Source organism: Panicum virgatum, chromosome 9K (assembly GCF_016808335.1).
Source record: "Panicum virgatum strain AP13 chromosome 9K, P.virgatum_v5, whole genome shotgun sequence".
NCBI lineage: Eukaryota > Viridiplantae > Streptophyta > Magnoliopsida > Poales > Poaceae > Panicum > Panicum virgatum.
Window position 1 is genome coordinate 23,040,357 of NC_053144.1, and position 19,658 is coordinate 23,060,014.

At 50.5% G+C, this 19,658-nt stretch overlaps 1 protein-coding gene across 1 annotated transcript; it reads right to left on the reverse strand.

The window, feature by feature from the left end:
• Positions 1-1,048: 1,048 nt before the first annotated feature.
• Positions 1,049-15,751, reverse strand: LOC120647839 (adventurous-gliding motility protein Z-like). Its single transcript, XM_039924669.1, has 3 exons — positions 15,449-15,751; positions 1,382-1,766; positions 1,049-1,317 (listed from the first exon to the last, which is right to left on the reverse strand). The coding sequence occupies exons 1-3, from the start codon at positions 15,749-15,751 to the stop codon at positions 1,049-1,051; spliced, it is 957 nt and encodes a 318-aa protein (XP_039780603.1).
• Between the last annotated feature and the right edge of the window lie 3,907 nt (positions 15,752-19,658).

Genomic DNA, 19,658 nt, shown 5'->3' on the forward strand with positions numbered 1-19,658 from the left:
AACCAGCAGGCTCGCGAGGACTCGCTGGATCAGGTGGATGAGGCCCGTGACGTGGCGCTTCTACACTCAGCACGCTACCTGCAGTCCCTGCGACGATACCAGGCGCAGAAGGTTCGACGTTGAGACCTCAACAAGGGAGACCTTGTGCTTAGGCTTCGGCAGGACAGCCGAGGGTGCCACAAGCTCACGCCGCCATGTGAAGGCCCGTACATCGTCGTGGAAGTCCTAAAGCCCGGCACCTACAAGCTGGCCAACGAGAAGGGCGAAATCCTCACCAACGCTTGGAACATTCAGCAGCTACGTCGTTTCTATCCTTGAATTTCTAAGTCGTTTGTACATACTTTGTACTCGTATCTTAAATTTCTCGGGAGTCGTTCGAACCCTCAGGGGCTTGAACATGCGCACAACATTGAGAGAGTCTTGGCTTTGCCCCCGGCAAAGCCGAGCCTGCCTCGGGGGCTACAAGGGGGGGACCCAAAATGTCCCCAAAGTGTCATATTTTTTCTGAAAGTTTTTTCGCATTTCGCACCCAAGTCTCTCGAATGCTTAGAAAAAATGGACGCAGGGCGTAAATAACTCTGGCAAGGGACTGGCCGGGCCTGAGGACCGCCTACGCCTTCAGGATACGGCATCCTCACTCACCTCCCTGCGCCTAGGTAGTTTACGAATGCGAACATCCTTGCAGAAGTTTATCTAAGTCGTACGCGAGAGCGCGAGAAAACGAGTAGAGAAAAAACAGCACTCGAATACACACGAAGGCCTCGAACGGCCGCTCAGTTAAGATATTGTCTTTACAAAGCGAAACAAAAGGCAAAATCCTAACTTGTCTACTTGGGCTCGAGACCCAGGCTATCTACAGGTTGCTGCCTCCTCCTTCATCGCGCTCGCCTTCTCCTTCATCGTCCACGGCGTCGGGGAGGAGGTCGCCTTCAAAAAGCCCGGCCAAGGTGGTGGCGGCACCCTCGGCACCTGCATCGGCTTGTTCCATAGCGTCGATCTTGGCATCATCATCGCCATCGGGGACGATGCAGCCAGTCGCCAGTAGGTCCTAGTCGACGATGTAGAGCGTCGAGACTATGCCAAGAGCTTTCTGGACGCCGAGGCGGAGGGCGCCCTTCAGCTGCTCGGTCACCCGCTCACGCAAGGATCTTAGGCGGCTGACGAGCGAGCTGCCCGACTGGCCATCTTCACCTTCGGCAGCCTGGCACGCAGCTACGGCGGCTTCCTCCAGGTCGCCATAGTCCCTCTGTAGGGATATGTACACAGCTTGGAGGGCCTCCTTCGCCGCGGTCTCCTCCGACACCTCCTTCCGCAGCCCTGAGTAGCAACAAAGATAAGTCTCGGTAAATCGAAATACACCAAACTTAATCTTGGTACTTACCTGCGATGCATTTCCTCCCCTCTTCTATCTCCGTGTTCGCAGTGGTGAGCTTGCGCTCGGTGGTGAGGAGGGCGTTCCTCTGCCCCTCGATGAAGACCTCCTTCTCTATGAGGGAGGTCGCCTGCGCTTCGTGGGTCTCCTCCAGTTGAGCTACCCTCGCTGTGAGCTCCTCCATGCTCCTACGCAAGGCGGTGATCTGCTGCTGGGCCTCCTGGGCCCTCTGCTCGACAGTCGCCCTTTGCACCTCAACCTTCTGGGCCTTCTGCTCCGCCGCGGCCCTATGGACGTCGCGCTCCTCGATGGCTTGGGCCAGCTCCTCCTGCCGGCCGTGGTCTTGCCCCCCCAGGTTGGCCACCAAGGTGTTGGCCTCGCCCAGCCGCTCGATCTGTTGTCGGTCAAAACCCACCGGTGAGTAGCGACAGGCAACACGAAGAGCCGGGAGGTCGCCGGGGCGCTGGCAGGCACTGCTTCCTCGGACAACGGGCCGTAATCTGGCACACGCCGAAGATTCCAGAGAATGTAAGGCGTGCCACCTGACCTATACCTGATCAGGAAGGTGCGAACGTGCTTTAAACGATTTGCCTGCATGGACAAACACGTGTAAACATTAGTCCGAGCCGTGGCCGGCTCCCCGGGACGACTCTTGCATCGGATTTCAAAGAACTGATCGAGTCCCGGTGTCAGATTGGATCTGCATCTATCCGGATATTGATGAATAAAGCAAATAATTTTGAAAAACTTGCTTCAATTAAATCTAGCTGATCCGATCCACGACAGTAAAAGCTTCACCGCTAGATCGGAACATCCTATACGTAACTAGGCCTAGCGAACATAACAGATAACTAAACCATAACAAAAAACAGAGGCCTAAGAACTAGCAAGAGCCGATTTCCGGAACAATCCCTATTAAGGACATAATAAAGCATCTATTGCATCACCGGAACATCTAATCCGTTTGCAGGGCCTAACCTAGCAGATATTAAGCTAATCCTTATAAAATAAGAACAAACCATAACAGACTGGATCTATTAGATAGAAAAGAAGCAAGGTGTTAACTCTACGCAGCTAACCCTCTGCGATGAGAATTAGCTTAAGATCAAGCATGAATGCATAGAGAGAACATGATATTCGTAGATGGTAAGCAATAAAAACACGATAGATCTACTAAAAATCATGCTATGAACATCAAGATTACTAGCACTACTCGCCATAAAAAACGCTTCAATATGAGTAATATCAAGGTAAAGGCAAGAACAATGCTGCCCTGATCGCAAGAAGACGATCAGGGCAGCATGGAGCTTACTTGGATGAAACCCTAGAATTAGGGGCGGCGTTGCGCCAAGGTGCGGCGTTGCGCCAAGGTGTTGTTGCAAAACGTGATGACGTTCTCCCTTTTTACGAATATCATAGGGTACATATTTATAGTCCGGAGACTTGGGAAACAATCTAAACTAATGTGTCCATATCGGACTCTATCTCTAACTCAATCTGAACTAAATCTAAGGATACATGGCCCACATGGCCCAAATGCTCACGCAGGAGCCGATTCGTAAGCCTTCTTCAATTTCTTCATTAAGCCCAACTCACTCGCGGCCCATAAATTAACCCTGTTAATTTATTACGATAACACATGCCCCCTGGTTTTGGCAATGATAATTCCAAAACCACTCCGTCGCTTCATCTTCCCATTAATGCTCATTAAAACACACTGCAACCACCAAGGAAGACGCAACGTCTCTGTAACTGGCTCCTCGTAGAACGTGAAATTGCCAATCCATCTCCCATTTTTTTACTATTTAATCTCATCCCGAATCGGCTCTCTTCATCGCAAACTCATCTTCTTCCCAAAGCCAGGTAGCGCAGAAAACCCCAACCTTCAGTAGCCGGTAGTCATGGCGATTTCTTCCTCTTCCGGTTCCAACTCCATCGGCCAATCTCCTTCCCCACCTTCTTCCCCTTCTTCTTCAAACCTTTCCGCCTCCTCCCTCGACTCCATCCCTGAGAGTCGAGAACCGACGCCGGAGTACAACCCGGCGGCGGCGTACGAGGCGCTCGCTCCTATGCATTGGGATACAGAGGAGTTCGACTTCGGGATCGCCTCCGAAGACGACGAGCCCCAGACCGAAGGCGAAGACCTCCAACTCCTGTTCCAGGAGGAGTTGGAGAATAGCAGCGAGGAAGACTCCTCCTCGGATGGAGCCGATTCCTCCTCGGAAGAGGAAATCGGCTCCTCCTCCAGCAGCGACGAACCGATGGGAGGAAAACCCTTCCGATTCCTCGGGTCCTCCAAGGAAGACAGCGAAGAAGAGGGCAGCAGCGCCTTCGACGGCGCCAGTGACGACGACGACGACAAAGACGACAGCGACAGTGGAGATGCGCCGGCCCGAAGCCCCAAGCGCCGTAGGTACTAGCTACCTACGAGCGGTTGATGTAGGTAGTAGTATAGGAGTAGTACTATAAAGCCAAAGGAATTATCCTTTGTTAAATTGACTTCTTGCTTGTAAAAATCCAACCTTTAATGAAGTCTTTTTTCATCTTGTTTGTTTGGATTATTCCCAAAAAAGCCGATGACATCGCATCAGGCTTTACTAATGTCCAAGAGCCGACGGAATTCAAAATTGGAAGCAACCCGCATAAGAACAGAACACCACTTCCATTCTGAATCTGACTCGTAATAGACACTCCAAGTCTGAGCGTAATTCGAGAACCCCGCTCCATAAATTCGAGCAAAAACTCGCAAAATAATCCAGAATTCGAATCAAAATCCGCAAAACAACCCAACCCTAAGTCAGCAGATTTGAACCATATCGGATTCTGCAGCTCAGATGACGAATTCGGCAACCAATGATGCGGCAATCTGCGGCCTAAAGGTAATATTCAGCCTGCCCTTTTGACTTTCTTCAGCTTGTTGAGCCTCCAACAAATTAAACTCTGAAATATGACACCAAATGTAAATTTTTGAATCTCTAAACTTCAAGTGTCAGACATCCTTCTGCCGCATCCTTACAATCCCGAATCCTTTTGTCTTGGCCCACGAACTTATGAAAATCCCACCGATTTAATCTCTGTGAAGCAAATAGAATCCCTTTCGTAAGTCAAAACATTGATTTGAACCTCTGGGCCGACTGCTTAAGAGCCTGGCCTAATCCTCTTGAGAGCTGGACTACATGGTATAGCAGAGTAGCAAAAACTTATATGCCCTTGTGGCAGGAATTGAACATAGCCGATGCACTTAGCTTATCGTTATCACCCCTTGAAAAAGATGAGAACCTTCTGAAAACCATCGGCTATTTTTGGTCTGACGCTCTAAACTGTTTCCTATTTGGCCACGGTCCCATGACCCCTACTCTACTAGATGTCACCATGATCACTGGCCTAGACATTGGATCCCCCAATCCTGCTGCCCACAAAATGGCAGAAGTCCCCTTTAAACTTTCATCCAAGGCAAACTTCACAAACTGGGGCACTTACATGAACCAGCACATGAAAACAAAAGGTCCAGTGACTAAAATGGAACACACAACCTTTTTAAATCTTTGGTTAGAACATTTCATCTTCTGTGGTCCTTCCTTAGCTCCAACTAAGAATTACCTTCCTTTGGCCTACCACCTGGCCCATGGCAACCGCACCGGCCTAGGCAAACTTTTCCTTGGAGAAACATACAGATGTCTCCACCTGATGACAATCAACTTGCTCAACCAAAAGAAACTCAAAACTGGAGGCCCTTGGTGGTTTATTCAGTTATGGGCACAACTTTACTTTCAGCATCAGATCCCAAACTTTCAAAGCCTAACCAAGAACTCCTTCCCCGACGAAAACGGCAAGCCAATTAGATGCACTAGCTATGGCCAAGCCCTATTCAGCCTCCCTGGCAGCAAACTAAATCCAACAGATGCAGCAAACTGGTTCAGAGTTTTCTACAAAGGACTAAACAATCCACTCTATTTTCCATTCACTGAATCTGAATCCTTTGAGAACCCAACTGCCATTAGGCTGGATAGTTTTGCCGATGACGACAGCACTCGGCATCTATACTCCCTGATGATTCGACCTGGCTTCCTCCCTGTTGGCATGAGTACTTCCAATAGAATTATCAAACCGGGCTATGAAACCTATCAACCAGTCATTGTAGCTCGGCAATTTGGCTTAGGACAAGTCCCTCCCCACTTCCATATTCACCACTTGGTGGAGAGTAGAGCCGATCTGCCTGATGGTCTCACCAGTTCAAGATGCTACAGCATGTTTGACAACCTCCACATTCCAATACCAGCCGATCTGTCCTTCACTCCCTCATCAATCGACTTCTGCACATGGTGGGGAATGTGGAAAACTCATGTTTTCAGAAAAGCTTTAGGTGCTCGACTGCAGCAAATTGATCCTGAATATATAATCCCCGAGGAAGAGGTACTGAATCCTTTCTGAGTCCTCTATCCCTTTACTTGACTAATCCTGCTCACCCTGCTTACAGCAACAAGATGATCCAGAACCCGTGACCAGTAACGAGGAACCATTCCACTTTCTTCCAACTGCTCCTGATGTCCTCTTCTGCAAGGGATCACCATCAATGAAGAAAGTAATAATGGATGCTCAGCCAGACTTACTCCAGTCAGCTCCTAAACGAAGACAAACCTCTGCAAGTGTTGCCCCCCCGAGTCCCAACTAAGAAAACGAAGATGATCACGAGGCGAGTCATCAAGAAATCAGCACAAGCTTCCTCGAGTCCATCAGAGTCTAACACCAACCAGGTAATTCATCTTTCTAAAACCTCTTATTTATTGCGTACATATGTATTCTGGTTGACCATAATTCTATTTCCAGGACGCAGCTGAAGACATCCTTAATATTAGTAGCCCAGTACAACACGAAGTCGTCGTTCATGAAGCTGACACTGGAGCAACTGAAATTTCCAATGCTCTGACGGATGTGCATGACGAACTGACTGACATAATCGAAGCCCCTGTTGTCACCTCCAAACCAACTGGACCGGCCGCACTTGAACCGATCATCACTTCTTGTTCAGAACAGGTAACTTTATGAGCTGATTTAAATCAGCTGATCACTCCATTAATGCACTTCGCTCCAAACTAATCTTTATCATATCGGCAGGGCTTCAATATTTCAGACCTGCTCTCCGTTGACCCAGCATCAATGGGTCTGAATGCACCGAATGCAGAAGTGCAGTCACCACAGCAGCCGATTACAATTACAAATCAGCTTCATAATATCAAGCGTCTGCTCTCTGCTCCAATTACTGCTCTAGTTGGTGATTCCAGTGAAATAAAGAACATCTTCGAGCAAATAGAATCCCAACTCTCGGAGCCGCTGCAAATCAAGCTTTGGCCAGCCAGCAATCTTCCATTCTTCCGGGTAGAAGTGAATAGAGCACAACAAAGAATAGAAGCACGTCGTTCTCAAGTCTCTCTGAAAGCTGACATTGCTCAAAAGTGCAAGGCTCTCATCCTGAAGAAGGCAACTCTAGATATCAAAGCTGACGTGTCTGCCAACATGAATCGACTCGGTCTCCTGAAGAAAGAATTGGCAGAACTCAAAGAAAAGGTCCGCACCACCAAGAAACTCATCCAGGCTGAGGAAGGTTCTATTGCAAACTCCAAGCAAGAAACCCAAGAAATAGCTGAGCAGATACAAGTAGAGTTTGCAAAGATAAGCACCTTGAGTCGACAGATAGTAACAGGCGATGACAAGGATGACGAAGCAATCATTGCACGAGCAGACGCTGTCCGCACAGAAGCCATCCATGCCATAGAAGAATTCCTGAACTAATAGATAGGCTCAAGAAACATTTAGTATTTCCTGTTAACCTGAAACTTTTAACTGTTTAAAACATCTTAAGTCGATGGTCACACATCGGCTGTCTCGCTTCTCAAATATTTTTTTTAACTGGCCAACTCAACGTGTTGGCCTAATTTCCCCCTTTTATTGTTTTATTGGCCAACTCAACGTGTTGGCCTTTTCTCTTTTTTTTACTGGCCAACTCAACGTGTTGGCCTTTTCTTTTCTTTTTTTTACTATCCAACTCAACGTGTTGGCCTTTCATGATTCAGCCAGATGGATTTCATCAGCTTTTGTCATTCGCCCTCCCACATGCTCGGGAAATATTTCTTGAGGTGTTGGCCATTGATAGCCACAGGAAACTTGACACCATCCAACTCCTCAAGCATGTAGGCATTTCCAGGCAAAACCTGATCAACCTTGTATGGTCCGTGCCAAGTTGGAGACCACTTGCCATATTTTCTATCTTTGGTTCCCAATGGTAACACTGCCTCCCTAACTAGGTCTCCAACTTGGAATTCTTTCGGTCTGACCTTTTTGTTGTATGCACGAGCAACTTTAGCCTTGTTTTCCTTAATTTTCTCAAGTGACCAAAGTCTCAGCTCTGTAAGATCTTCCACATTGTCACTCATCATGGCCGCATATTCTTCAGTCGTCAGATCATTCTGGAACTCAACACGCCTTAATCCAGCCGTGATCTCCCATGGTAACACAGCGTCTTGACCTTAGACTAAATGGTACGGTGACGTCTTAATGGATCCATGACATGAAATACGATATGCCCACAAAGCTTCTGACAACACCTCATGCCAGCGCATAGGATATTCATCGATCTTCCTTTTGATCAGCTTAATAAGGCTCTGGTTGGATGCTTCAGCCTGTCCATTAGCCTGGGCATAATATGGAGATGATCTGATCAGCTTAATCCCCATATCATCAGCGAATTTCCTAAATTCCTCCGATATAAAGAACGATCCTCCATCAGTCGTAATGGTTTGAGGAATCCCGAACCTATGAATAATGTGCTCTTTAACGAAACTGATCACATCTCTTGATGCCACCGACCTCATGGGTACCACCTCTACCCATTTTGTGAAATAATCTGTAACAGCTAACACCCATTGGTGGCCCTTGCTAGACGGTGGGTTAATCTGGCCGATCATATCCCTGGCCCAACCCCTGAACGGCCATGGCTTAATAATAGGATTCATTACTGATGCCGGTACCATCTGAATCTTGCCGAATATCTGACATGCTTGACATCCCTTGTAATATTTGAAGCAATCTTCAAGCATGGTAGGCCAGTAATACCCCGATCGCCTAATCAGCCATTTCATCTTGTGAGCCGATTGATTAGTACCGCAAGCTCCTTCATGAATCTCATGCAAGAGCCGATTCAACTCTGCAGGTCCCAGACATTTAAGCAGCAGTCATTCTAAAGTCCTGTAGAACATGTCGTCCCCAATCAGAACATACTTCATGGCTTTGAGTCTTATCCTTCTGAGTGCCCCCCGATCCGAATCCTTCAAATAATTGAAGATATCGGCTCTCCAGTCTCCAGGTTCTAGAAACTGAACCTCCACATCGACCCCATCGGCTGTTTTTCTTGTAACCGGAAGCCATCTGTGCTAAATCATTGGCTTCATTGTTCAGAGTTCTGCGTATCCAGTGGAAATTAATGTACCTGAATTGTGACATCAACTCATGGCATTGCATCCATATTGGGAAAAGAGTCTCGCTCTCACATTTATATTCTTCCGTGAGCTGAGAAATCACCAATTTCGAATCCCCAAATATTTCCACTGCCTCTGCACCAGCTTCCAGGTGTAATTCCATCCCTCTGTGCACAGCTTCATATTCTACTAAATTATTGGTGCATGGAGCAGTCATCCTGATGGAAAAAGAATAAGTCACCCCTCGAGGTGACACCAACAAAATTCCCATGCCGCATCCATCGTCGCAAGCCGATCCGTCAAAAAACATGGCACAGGCACGTATAAACAGTGCAGCTATATCGGTGCTGACCCTGTCTGCCATGAGATCTGCCAGTGCCTGTCCTTTGACTGCCTTCGCAGGCTGATATCGGATATCAAACTCTGATAATGCAAACATCCACTTCCCGAGCCGGCCTTTCAGAACTGGAGCCGACAGCATATACTTTATGACATCCGATTTGCAGATGACAATCATTTCCGTCGAGAGCAAAATATGATGAAGCTTTGTGCATGTAAAGAATAAACAGAGGCAAAGCTTCTCGATCTCAAGGTACCTGGTCTCGGAGTCTAACATGCGCCTGCTAAGTTAGAAAACCACCCTCTCCTGGCCGTCGTGCTTCTGAACCAATACCGAAGCAATGGAAGTATCACCCACGGACAGGTATACATATAAAGGCCTATCTTGCTGGGGTGGAACCAACACTGGAGGCCTCAATAGATATTCCTTGATTTCTGTTGTTCTGCCCCCCAGCGAAACTCAGCATCAGACTTGATTTTCACCAAACCCATGAACGGCTCGATGCGCCCAGACAGATTGGAGATAAATCATTTGACAAAGTTTATTTTGCCGATGAGCTTCTGCAAATCTTTCTTCGTAGTAGGCGGTCTCATTTTCCTTACAGCTTCTTGACTTTTCAAGCCGATCTCGATTCCCCGCTCGTGCACTAGGAATCCTAAGAACTAACCGGCCGATACACCAAAGGCGCACTTCTTTGGGTTCATTCTGCGCCCAAACCTTCGAGTCTGCTCCAAGACCTGACGCAAATCTTCCAGATGTCCCCTAGCCGACGTGGACTTGACCATGACATCATCAATGTAGATCTCTACCAACTTGCCGATGAGATCATGAAAAATGTAATTCATGGCACGTTGATATGTTGCACCGGCATTTTTCAATCCAAAGGTCATAACCAAGTACTCAAACAACCCAACCGCGCCTGGTACTCTGACCAAAGGTCATAACCAAAGGTCTTGTGTACATCCTCTGGGGCCATAAAAATCTGGTTGTAGCCGGCATTACCATCCATAAAACTCATCATCTTATGACCAGCCGCTGCGTTGATCTATGTTTCCGCAACAGGCATCGGATACTCATCTTTTGGCGTTGCTCTGTTGAGGTCTCTGAAATCCACACAGACTCGCCATCGGCCATCTTTCTTTTGTACAGGGACCACGCTGGAAATCCACTTCGCATACCGACATGGCCTGATGAATCCTGCATCCAACATCTTTTGCACCTCTTTCTTAACCTCTTGTAGGACTTCGGCCTTCATCTGACGTGCTGGTTGCTGAAACGGCCAAAACCCCTTCCTAAGCGGGAGGCTATGCTCGACAATGTTTCTATCCAGACCGGGCATCTCAGTATAATCCCATGCAAAACAGTCCCGGTACTCCTTCAACAATGCTATCATTTGCTCACGCAAGATCGGGTCTAACTTTTTGCTGATAAATGTCGGTCGCGGCTTATCCCCGGGACCGATATCGACTTCCTCCAAATCGTCAGCAGACGTGAACCTGAACCCTAACTTGCCGCCGTCTGAAAGATCGACATCGACAGCAAACACAGGGAGATAACAAGAAAATTTTTCCGGCCAACTGCACGGGCTGGCCGTTCCCACATTTCCATTATTATTCACAACTGAATGCTCAGCAAAGGACATTGTTTGTACATAATGTAATAATTGTAACCCCAAGAATATATTACTCATTTTTTGGGGCCGGTCGCTGGGACCAGCCTCTCTAACCTTGCTGGATTCCGTAGCTTGCTAGGATGTGTCTACTCTGTGAGGCCAGTGAATAAGACCAGGCTCAGCCTGTTTTTTGTCGCTTCAATCCAATCACAGTCTTCCAGCGCAATCCCTGAGATCGGCTCTTGCCCTTCCGCATCCCAGGCATTCATGTCTGCAAGCGATACCTCGTTGGAATCATCTGCACGGACCACCTCCACTCCATCGCCATCCCACTGGACCAAACACTGGTGCATCATGGAAGGAACACAACAATTTGCGTGAATCCTATCCCTCCCAAGCAACACTGTGTATGTACTCTTACTGTTGATGATGAAGAATGATGTTGGAACGGTCTTGCGGCCAACTGTCAACTCCACATTGAGGACACCCTGTGCCTCCGACGGCTGACCATTGAAATTATTGAGCATCACATTGGTCTTGATAAGATCAGCAGTGGAACGACCCAACCGGCACAGCACTGAGTACGGCATCAGATTGACTGCGGCGCCAGTGTCGACCAACATCCTATTCACAGGTTTGCCATCGATGAGACCCTTGAGATACAATCCCTTCATGTGCTTGTAGCTTTTCTCCTTGGGCTTCTCGAAGATGATCGGCTGTGGGCCGAGATCCAGCTACGCGATGGCCAATTCCTCCGGTTGGGGCGCCCGAAACTCCGATGGGAGCACGAACACCATGTTCACATTAGCCGATGGCTTCTCATCGGCTCTTGCCTGCTTGGGGCGCCACTCCCTCCTTGGAGGATGCCTTTCCACACTTCGCTTTCCTCAGCACGTCAAGGTATCTTGCTTCTGCCTCTTCGAGGTTGCGTAGGCGCTACACTCGGTGCTTCTGTGAGCGGCTGAGCCCGTCAGGACACCACCGTGGCCGATGATACTTGTCTTCCTCTTCTAGCTCAAAATCGTCTCTGGATGGCCGCTCAACATGGTCGTTGTGACGTGTTTTGGGCCCCAAGCGCTGGAACACCGATGTCTCGCCTGGATGACGTTCCCGAGGCCTGCACTCCAAGCAATCATCTATAGTAGGCAATCGGCTCATGACGGAATTCCAACAATACTTGAAGAACGGGCAATGCCAGTGGTCGCGTATAGCCTACCGCCTCCCCAGCGTCCTCCCTGTGCGGTGCTCATACTCCTCCTCTTCTGATTCATATCGGCGGCGCAACTTGTACTGATATTGGTACTTTTCCAAAAGCCGAATGGAAGCTGGAAGCTGATTGCGGATGTGACGTACTTGTTCTTCAGTAACATGTTGCTGCTCCGGCTCGTGTTTATCCTGGGGCCGTTTGCCAGAAGCGGCCTCTTTCCTCTGCTCGTCACGGCGGCGCATGGGTCCCGCCATGTTGATCTGGAATGCCAAGTTCTGGCCCTTGGGTCCGAAATCTGACAGCTCCACCATGTTAGCTTGTGGGAATGGTTGAATGTCCACTTTCATCTTGTGTTGGGACAGAATTAATCGGCCATGCTCGATAGCCGATTGGATCTACCGATGTAGCTCCTTGCAGTCATTTGTGGCATGGGTGAACGAGTGGTACCACTTGCAGTACAGCCTCCCCTGCAGCTCTTGTGTTGTTGGTAGCTTGTGATTCTCTGGGAGCTTCAACTGCTTTTCCTTGAGCAGTAGATCGAATATCTGCTCTGCCTTGGCCACATCAAAGTCAAAGCCCTTCACAAGCCCCTTCTGTTTGACCCATTTGCATGGGACGGGGTTTGCCCCCCGGGTCCACTCTGCTACAGCCACTTCCTGTTCCTCGCTAGAATCATCGGAATCACCTGCTTGGGCCATATTGACATGGCGCTTGAATTTCTCCTGGTACAGCTCGGGGTGGTAGTGTTCATACGCCGTAAGCTTCTGCACCATGTGTGCCAGAGAGGTGAATTCCAACTGAAAAGCCAGATCCTTGATCAGCTTAGCGAGTCCCAGAACTGCCAAATCAATCACTTCCTTTTCTGTTATGCGTGACGTGTAGCACCGGTTCTGAGACACTTTCCCCTCGCTTCTGCCTAACTTGGGCGACGTCGGCAATCCCGGCTTCAGCAGCCTCTGAATGATACTGGGTGTGGAACTGGTCTTCCAGCTACCTCCAAGTCCGGATCGAATCTGGGGGCAGTGATGTATACCATCCAAAAGCTGAACCCGTGAGAGACTGTGAGAAGAAACGGACCCTCAGAGGATCCGATACTTCGATCATCCCAAGCTGCGTCAGGTATCGGCTCACATGTTCAATGGAGCTGGCTCCTTCTGCTCCGCTGAATTTGGTGAACTCCGGGAGCCGATACTTGGGTGGCAATGGGATCAAATCGTAGTCACTTGGATACGGCTTGGAATAGCCGATCGCCTTTCTCTTGGGCAGGATGCCAAACTGGTCCCTTAGTATTGTACTGACCTGCACCACACTAAGAACTCCTGGGTCGAGGGTTCAGCACTCGGCCCGGTAGCGTACTTTGCCAGCCATGCCTGTTTCTCTACGTCTGCTCCTGAGGCTCCTGTACCCACCAGCTGCCCCGTGCGTGTTGGGTTGATATTGTTAGGTATGTACACGCACGTGTAGCCGTGCGGGATCTCTTTGGGCGGCTCGCTTAGGAACTGTCCCTCCCCGGGGTCACCGCCGATCTTGTAGACGACGTAGATCGGCGAACTCTGCTGTCCTGCTGTCGCGAGCGAGTACGATACTGGCGGCCTAGATTGCAATGCAGCTTCCCCCCTGTGACTCCCCAGGACTGGTCCCGATGGGGAGTACTGGTTCTTGATCACCTCCTGGACAACGCGATGTGCCACACGCTCAAGCTCGTTTACCAGGCTTTCTGAGTGCCGATGAAGCGTATGAGCCACCATATAGTTCATCTCCTGGCGTAGAGCCCTGGTGCACTCCTCTGATGGCACAGACAGATCAACGTTGTCGAGAGCGCCCTCTGGTGAGAACCCCTTCCACCTAATGCCGTGGTTGCGGGTCCTCTCGAAAGAGCCGATGAGATCGGCCTCGAACTGAGCTTTGACCTCATCATATTTTTGCTTGTGTTCTAGAGTCAGCTCTTCATATGTGATAGGTTTGGTGACCAGCAGAACAGGAGCTTGGTCTTGAGGTCCAGTCATCTCTACGGCGGGCGTTGTTGTTGATGAATGCCCCACCAGGCGTGCCAGTATGTGTTGTTCGTCAAAACCCACCGGCGAGTAGCGATAGGCAACACGAAGAGCCGGGAGGTCGCCGGGGCGCTGGCAGGCACTGCTTCCTCGGACCGCAATCTGGCACACGCCGAAGATTCCGGAGAATGTAAGCCGTGCCACCTGACCTATACCTGATTAGGAAGGTGCGAACGTGCTTTAAACGATTTGCCTGCATGCACAAACACGTGTAAACATTAGTCCGAGCCGTGGTCGGCTCCCTGGGACGACTCTTGCATCGGATTTCAAAGAACTGATCGAGTCCCGGTGTCAGATTGGATCTGCATCTATCCGGATATTGATGAATAAAGCAAATAATTATGAAAAACTTGCTTCAATTAAATCTAGCTGATCCGATCCACGACAGTAAAAGCTTCACCGCTAGATCAAAACATCCTATACGTAACTAGGCCTAGCGAACATAACAGATAACTAAACCATAACAAAAAACAGAGGCCTAAGAACTAGCAAGAGCCGATTCCCGGAACAATCCCTATTAAGGACATAATAAAGCATCTATTGCATCACCGGAACATCTAATCCGTTTGCAGGGCCTAACCTAGCAGATATTAAGCTAATCCTTATAAAATAAGAACAAACCATAACAGACTGGATCTATTAGATAGAAAAGAAGCAAGGTGTTAACTCTACGCAGCTAACCCTCTGCGACGAGAATTAGCTTAAGATCAAGCATGAATGCATAGAGAGAACATGATATTCGTAGATGGTAAGCAATAAAAACACGATAGATCTACTAAAAATCATGCTATGAACATCAAGATTACTAGCACTACTCCCCATAAAAAACGCTTCAATACGAGTAATACCAAGGTAAAGGCAAGAACAATGCTGCCCTGATCGCAAGAAGACGATCAGGGCAGCATGGCGCTTACTTGGATGAAACCCTAGAATTAGGGGCGGCGTTGCGCCAAGGTGTTGTTGCAAAACGTGATGACGTTCTCCCTTTTTACGAATATCATAGGGTACATATTTATAGTCCGGAGACTTGGGAAACAATCTAAACTAATGTGTCCATATCGGACTCTATCTCTAACTCAATCTGAACTAAATCTAAGGATACATGGCCCACATGGCCCAAATGCTCATGCAGGAGCCGATTCGTAAGCTTTCTTCAATTTCTTCATTAAGCCCAACTCACTCGCGGCCCATTAATTAACCCTGTTAATTTATGGCGATAACACGATCAGAGTGGCGTTTTGCAGCTCAAGCCACTGCACCTCGGAGTATTGCTGGGCCAGCTCGGTGCTTTTGTCACGCGAGATCTGCCTCAGCCGCTGCGGATGGAGAGTGTAAGCGGAAGACACGCAAATGGGATCAGGAGTAGACAAATCCTGGGGAAGGGCACTTACGCTGCTGATTTCGAAATCTGACGTCTTATGGAGTCGAAGGGCGAGTTCGAGGGCGGCCTGGATCTGGGACCCGACCTCGTGCTGTGCCTTACAGACCTCCTCTTCTTCTCGCTCTTGGCGACTAAAGCCCGGGGCGCCCCCGTGCCGGACCACCGCCCGCTCGGCTCCCACGGGGGGCCCCTGCCTGGCTTCAACGCCGGCAGCATTAGGGGCGGAGCTCGGGGTGACCTGCCCCGGGGCCTGGGATTGCCCTGGCACCGTCACCGCCGACTCATCCTCCGCCGACTCATCCTCCGCCGACATTGCCACCACCTCCTACAGCACCGACTGCAGCACCGGACCCACCGGTTCCGTTGCCGGCGATGTCTCTACCACAACCATGGCCCCCTCGTCCCTGGCCTCCTCGGGCCCCGGGACGAGGCTTTCTCCTTCCACTTGACCGCAGCCCCGTCGGCCCCGCTTCTTCCACCGGCATTCGGCTGGGCGGCCTCCTCCTTGCCGCCTCGACCGACTTCCCCTTCGGCGTCTGGCCGGGCGAAATCTTCCGTGCCACCTCGGCCAGCCTCTCCCCCAACATCTAGCTGGGCACCCTCCTTCGGGGCGCGCCCACCGGTGTCACCCGCTCCGGTCTGCTTCCGGGCCGACGCGGCCCCGCGGGCCATCGCCACCCGGAGCTCCTCGGCCATCTCCTTCACCGACCGAGTCCCCCTGCTCGGGGGCTGCGGCGCCATGCTCGGTGTCACGGACCTCCCCGTCTTGAGGGCCTTGATGGGCGCCAGCCGAGGGTTCCGGGCGGAGGAGGCCTTCACGCTGAGCGAAGGGGGGAAGGCGTTAAACCTGGGGGAAATAGCAGATGAAAGGCAAAGAAATGGGTGGAAGAAACGTACCCCGACGCGGCGTCGAGCATGTGCATCTTCGAACCACTCTTCGAGGCCCTCGACGACCCGCCGGCTCCCGCCGGGTGGTCACCGGGTGCCACGTCTAGGCCGGTCTGACCCCTCGGCGGCGACACCCGTTTGTGGGTCCCCGTGCCCGGCTGCGCGGGCAACCTCTTGATAGGCGACTGCGCGCCCATGTCCTCGCCCTTGGCTTGCTCCGCGTCGATGTCGGGCACCATCAAGTAATCTACCTGGCCCGCCTCCACCGGGGACGGGGACTCTGGCTCTGGCGTGGAATCAGGCGTCGGGATGGGCACCTTGCCCTCCTTCTCCCACACCTGGTTCTCCTTCTCCCATGCCTCCTTCTCGTTCCTCTTCCGGTCGCAGCGCCGCTTCTCTGCGTCCTTCCGCTCCTTCTCCCTCTCCGCGTGCGCGTGGTTCGCATCCCGTTCATCTGGAAGCGGAGGGGTCGATGGGTATCCCTTGTGGGTCACCCCCTGCGAACGAAATCAAAGTCAGGCAAAAGCGGCAACACCAGCACCAAGGCTCAGAAACAAAACCAACTAGTTGGATGTACACCCTGTCGGGGCGCATGGGGAGCTTCCACAGATCCCTGTGGCCGCCCGTGGGGTGGGACACTGCCCGGATGGCTCTCTGCGAGGCGACCTCCTGGGACAGCTCCTCCACTGCCATCCGAGAGCCCTCGAACGAGGCATCCTTCGTCATCCCAAAAAGAGGGAGCTTCCTTTCCATGAGGGGAAGCACCCTCCGCTGGTGGAAATGCGCAATGACGACGGCCGCGGTTAGCCCCTTGTTCGCCAGGCAGCGCAGGGCGCTGGTGTACACCTCGAGCCTAGCCTGGCGCTCGGGGGCGACACCCCTTACACCCAGGTGTCCTGTTTCTCCCACAGCACCCTGCCGGAGTACGCCGGGAGCCGCCCGCCATCGTTGCGGAGGTAGAACCACTCTCGGTCCCAATCGCTGTTGGTGGTGGTCATCCTACAGGGGAAGTAGTCTTCCTTCCTCGTCCCCCGCACCTGGAGCGTCAGGCCTCCAGCGCGGACGGGCCTCCTCACCCACGCCGAGATGAACTCGGTGTAGAGCTCGTCCCGGAATAGATGCCTCCATAGGTCCCAGTGGACCGGAATCCCCAGGTAGCCCTCGCAGACGGTGATGAAGACCGCCGCTTGCGAAATGGCGTTGGGGGCGAAGTTGTGCAGCTCCACCCTGTAGTGGTGGCAGAGCGCACGGATGAACCTGCCGGCGGGGATGCCGAAGCCCCGCTCGTGCAGCCGCGCCAGGCTAACGACGTAGCCGCTCGGAGGGTTCGGCGCCGTCGCCGACCCCGGCGCAATACACACCGGGCGCGCCAGATCCGTGTTGGGCGCCAGCAGCCCGACGGCCACCAGTGACTCCAGATGCTGTTGATCGGCGGTGGAGTGGCCCCACGGTACCGGGTCGACGAGATGCACCTCCTTCACCATCGCGACGGCGGAAGGAAGCGGGGAAAAGAAGGACTGGAAGAAGGGAAAGGGTGCGCCTGCTCTCTCTCTGTCTCTTTTTCTTTCCGTCTGCTCGAGCGAAAGGCGGCGAGAGGAGGAAGAAGGCAAAGACAAGGTAAGCCGAACCGCCCAGCCCGACCTCCTGTAACACCCGGTTTATAAAAGGACATAAACCGAGCAATCATATACGTGCCAGGATCAAGTCACACGTATATACAACAGAATGGACAATATAACACAGCACATATCACGTAAAAAGATATAATAAAATGAATACGAATGTTATTTATTATATTAATAACAAAATGTCTGATATAGAGTATGCGGAAGCGTAATACATAAACGAAGCCTCTCGGAAGCTGGGCACCACAGGGACGTCGACTGGGAGATGAACGCCTAGAAGTCCTCGTAGTCCTGGTAGCACTGAGCGAACTCCCTCGCGTCGGCAGGAACTAAGCAGCCGTAGAGTGTCCCCAAGAGGAAAAAGAGTAGAGTAGGCAAGAGTGAGTACACAACTTGCACTCAACAAGTATAACACAAACTATGAGGCTCTAGGTTGGCTGACTGACTGCATTAGCTTTTAAGTCTTGGCAAAATTTTATTTAAGCTACTTACTACAAGTGGATGAATTACCATAAACTCAGTTACATAGTAATTAATCAAAATTAATCATGTTACTACTGAGAACCATACCAAACCAAGCCACCCGGGGAAACCTGCCTCGTCAAAGGAAGATAACCCCACTAACCAAAAGGAGGATCCGGGCCGCTCATGACCATGAGCACGGCTAGTATACTAGTTTTACACTCTGCAGAGGTTGCACATATTTACCCACAAGTTGTGAGCTACGCTAGTTGTTCATCACACTTCCTTAGGTGAGATGACTGACAAACTCACTACGAGGACGTTACAAAGGACACGTAGGTAAGGTGTAACCGCTAAGGAATCAGGCTCCACAACGATGGTGACCACCTCGAGGGGTACGCAGACCAAGTCTCGTAGCCTGGGGACCATTGAAGCTCACCACCCCTCCTGCCCCGTCGGTAAGTTACTCCCGAACCAAAATGACCTAATTAGTAAGCCAAGACCATCCCATTCCAGTCTTGTGGTTGCGCGGTTGTCCCAGGTTGTCGCTCTAATGACGTACGGTCCTTATGGAGAGTAGCTAGCACATAACACAGTGCGAGCCCCCTAAACCAAGTTTCTAGAAAAACCAATTTTAACGAGACGTGAGCCACTCAAACGGGTCACTCCCAGAATTAAGTAGCATATACCATTAACCAAATTAATTAAAAAGGACCAAGTGTGTTATAGCGCAGCACCTAGCACAACTAACCAAAATACAACCCAAGGATATATATATAAAGGATATAAAGTGGCTAGGAAAGTCCTTATAAGCGTACAATATTAAAATGCAGTATGAAAACGTATTTAAAAGTGATGGGTGGTGTTCATGTTATACTTGCCTTCCTCAAACTGCTCCTACTACTGCTCAAACTGGTCTGAAGATGGCTGCTCTGGGTACTGGTACTGGGGCTCCTCAGATGGATCAACGTCTACTCACGAACACATGGCCAAAAATAATACACAACACAAACATACATGCAAACAATAGCAAAAACTAAGAAACAGTACAACAATACATGAAAACAGCAACCAAAACTATGCTAGAACTATTCTACGCGTTACAACGATCGCGTGGACATAAAGAACGCCTAAAACGGAGTTAAAACGCGAAATCTAGAGCAAAAACAAGTTCTAGGGGCTTATCTGCGAGAAAAACTAGGTTCCAGGGGGTTTTCTGCAAAAACCTAGGGCCCAAACGTAATT

Coding starts and splice junctions, on each gene's coding strand:
- LOC120647839 (XM_039924669.1), bottom strand. CDS start 15,751: ATGTCGGCGGAGGATGAGTCGGCGGAGGATGAGTCGGCGGTGACGGTG. Junction 1,767..15,448: donor CAGATTTCGAAATCAGCAGC/GTAAGTGCCCTT, acceptor GACCGACAACAG/ATCGAGCGGCTGGGCGAGGC. Junction 1,318..1,381: donor GGGGAGGAAATGCATCGCAG/GTAAGTACCAAG, acceptor GTTGCTACTCAG/GGCTGCGGAAGGAGGTGTCG.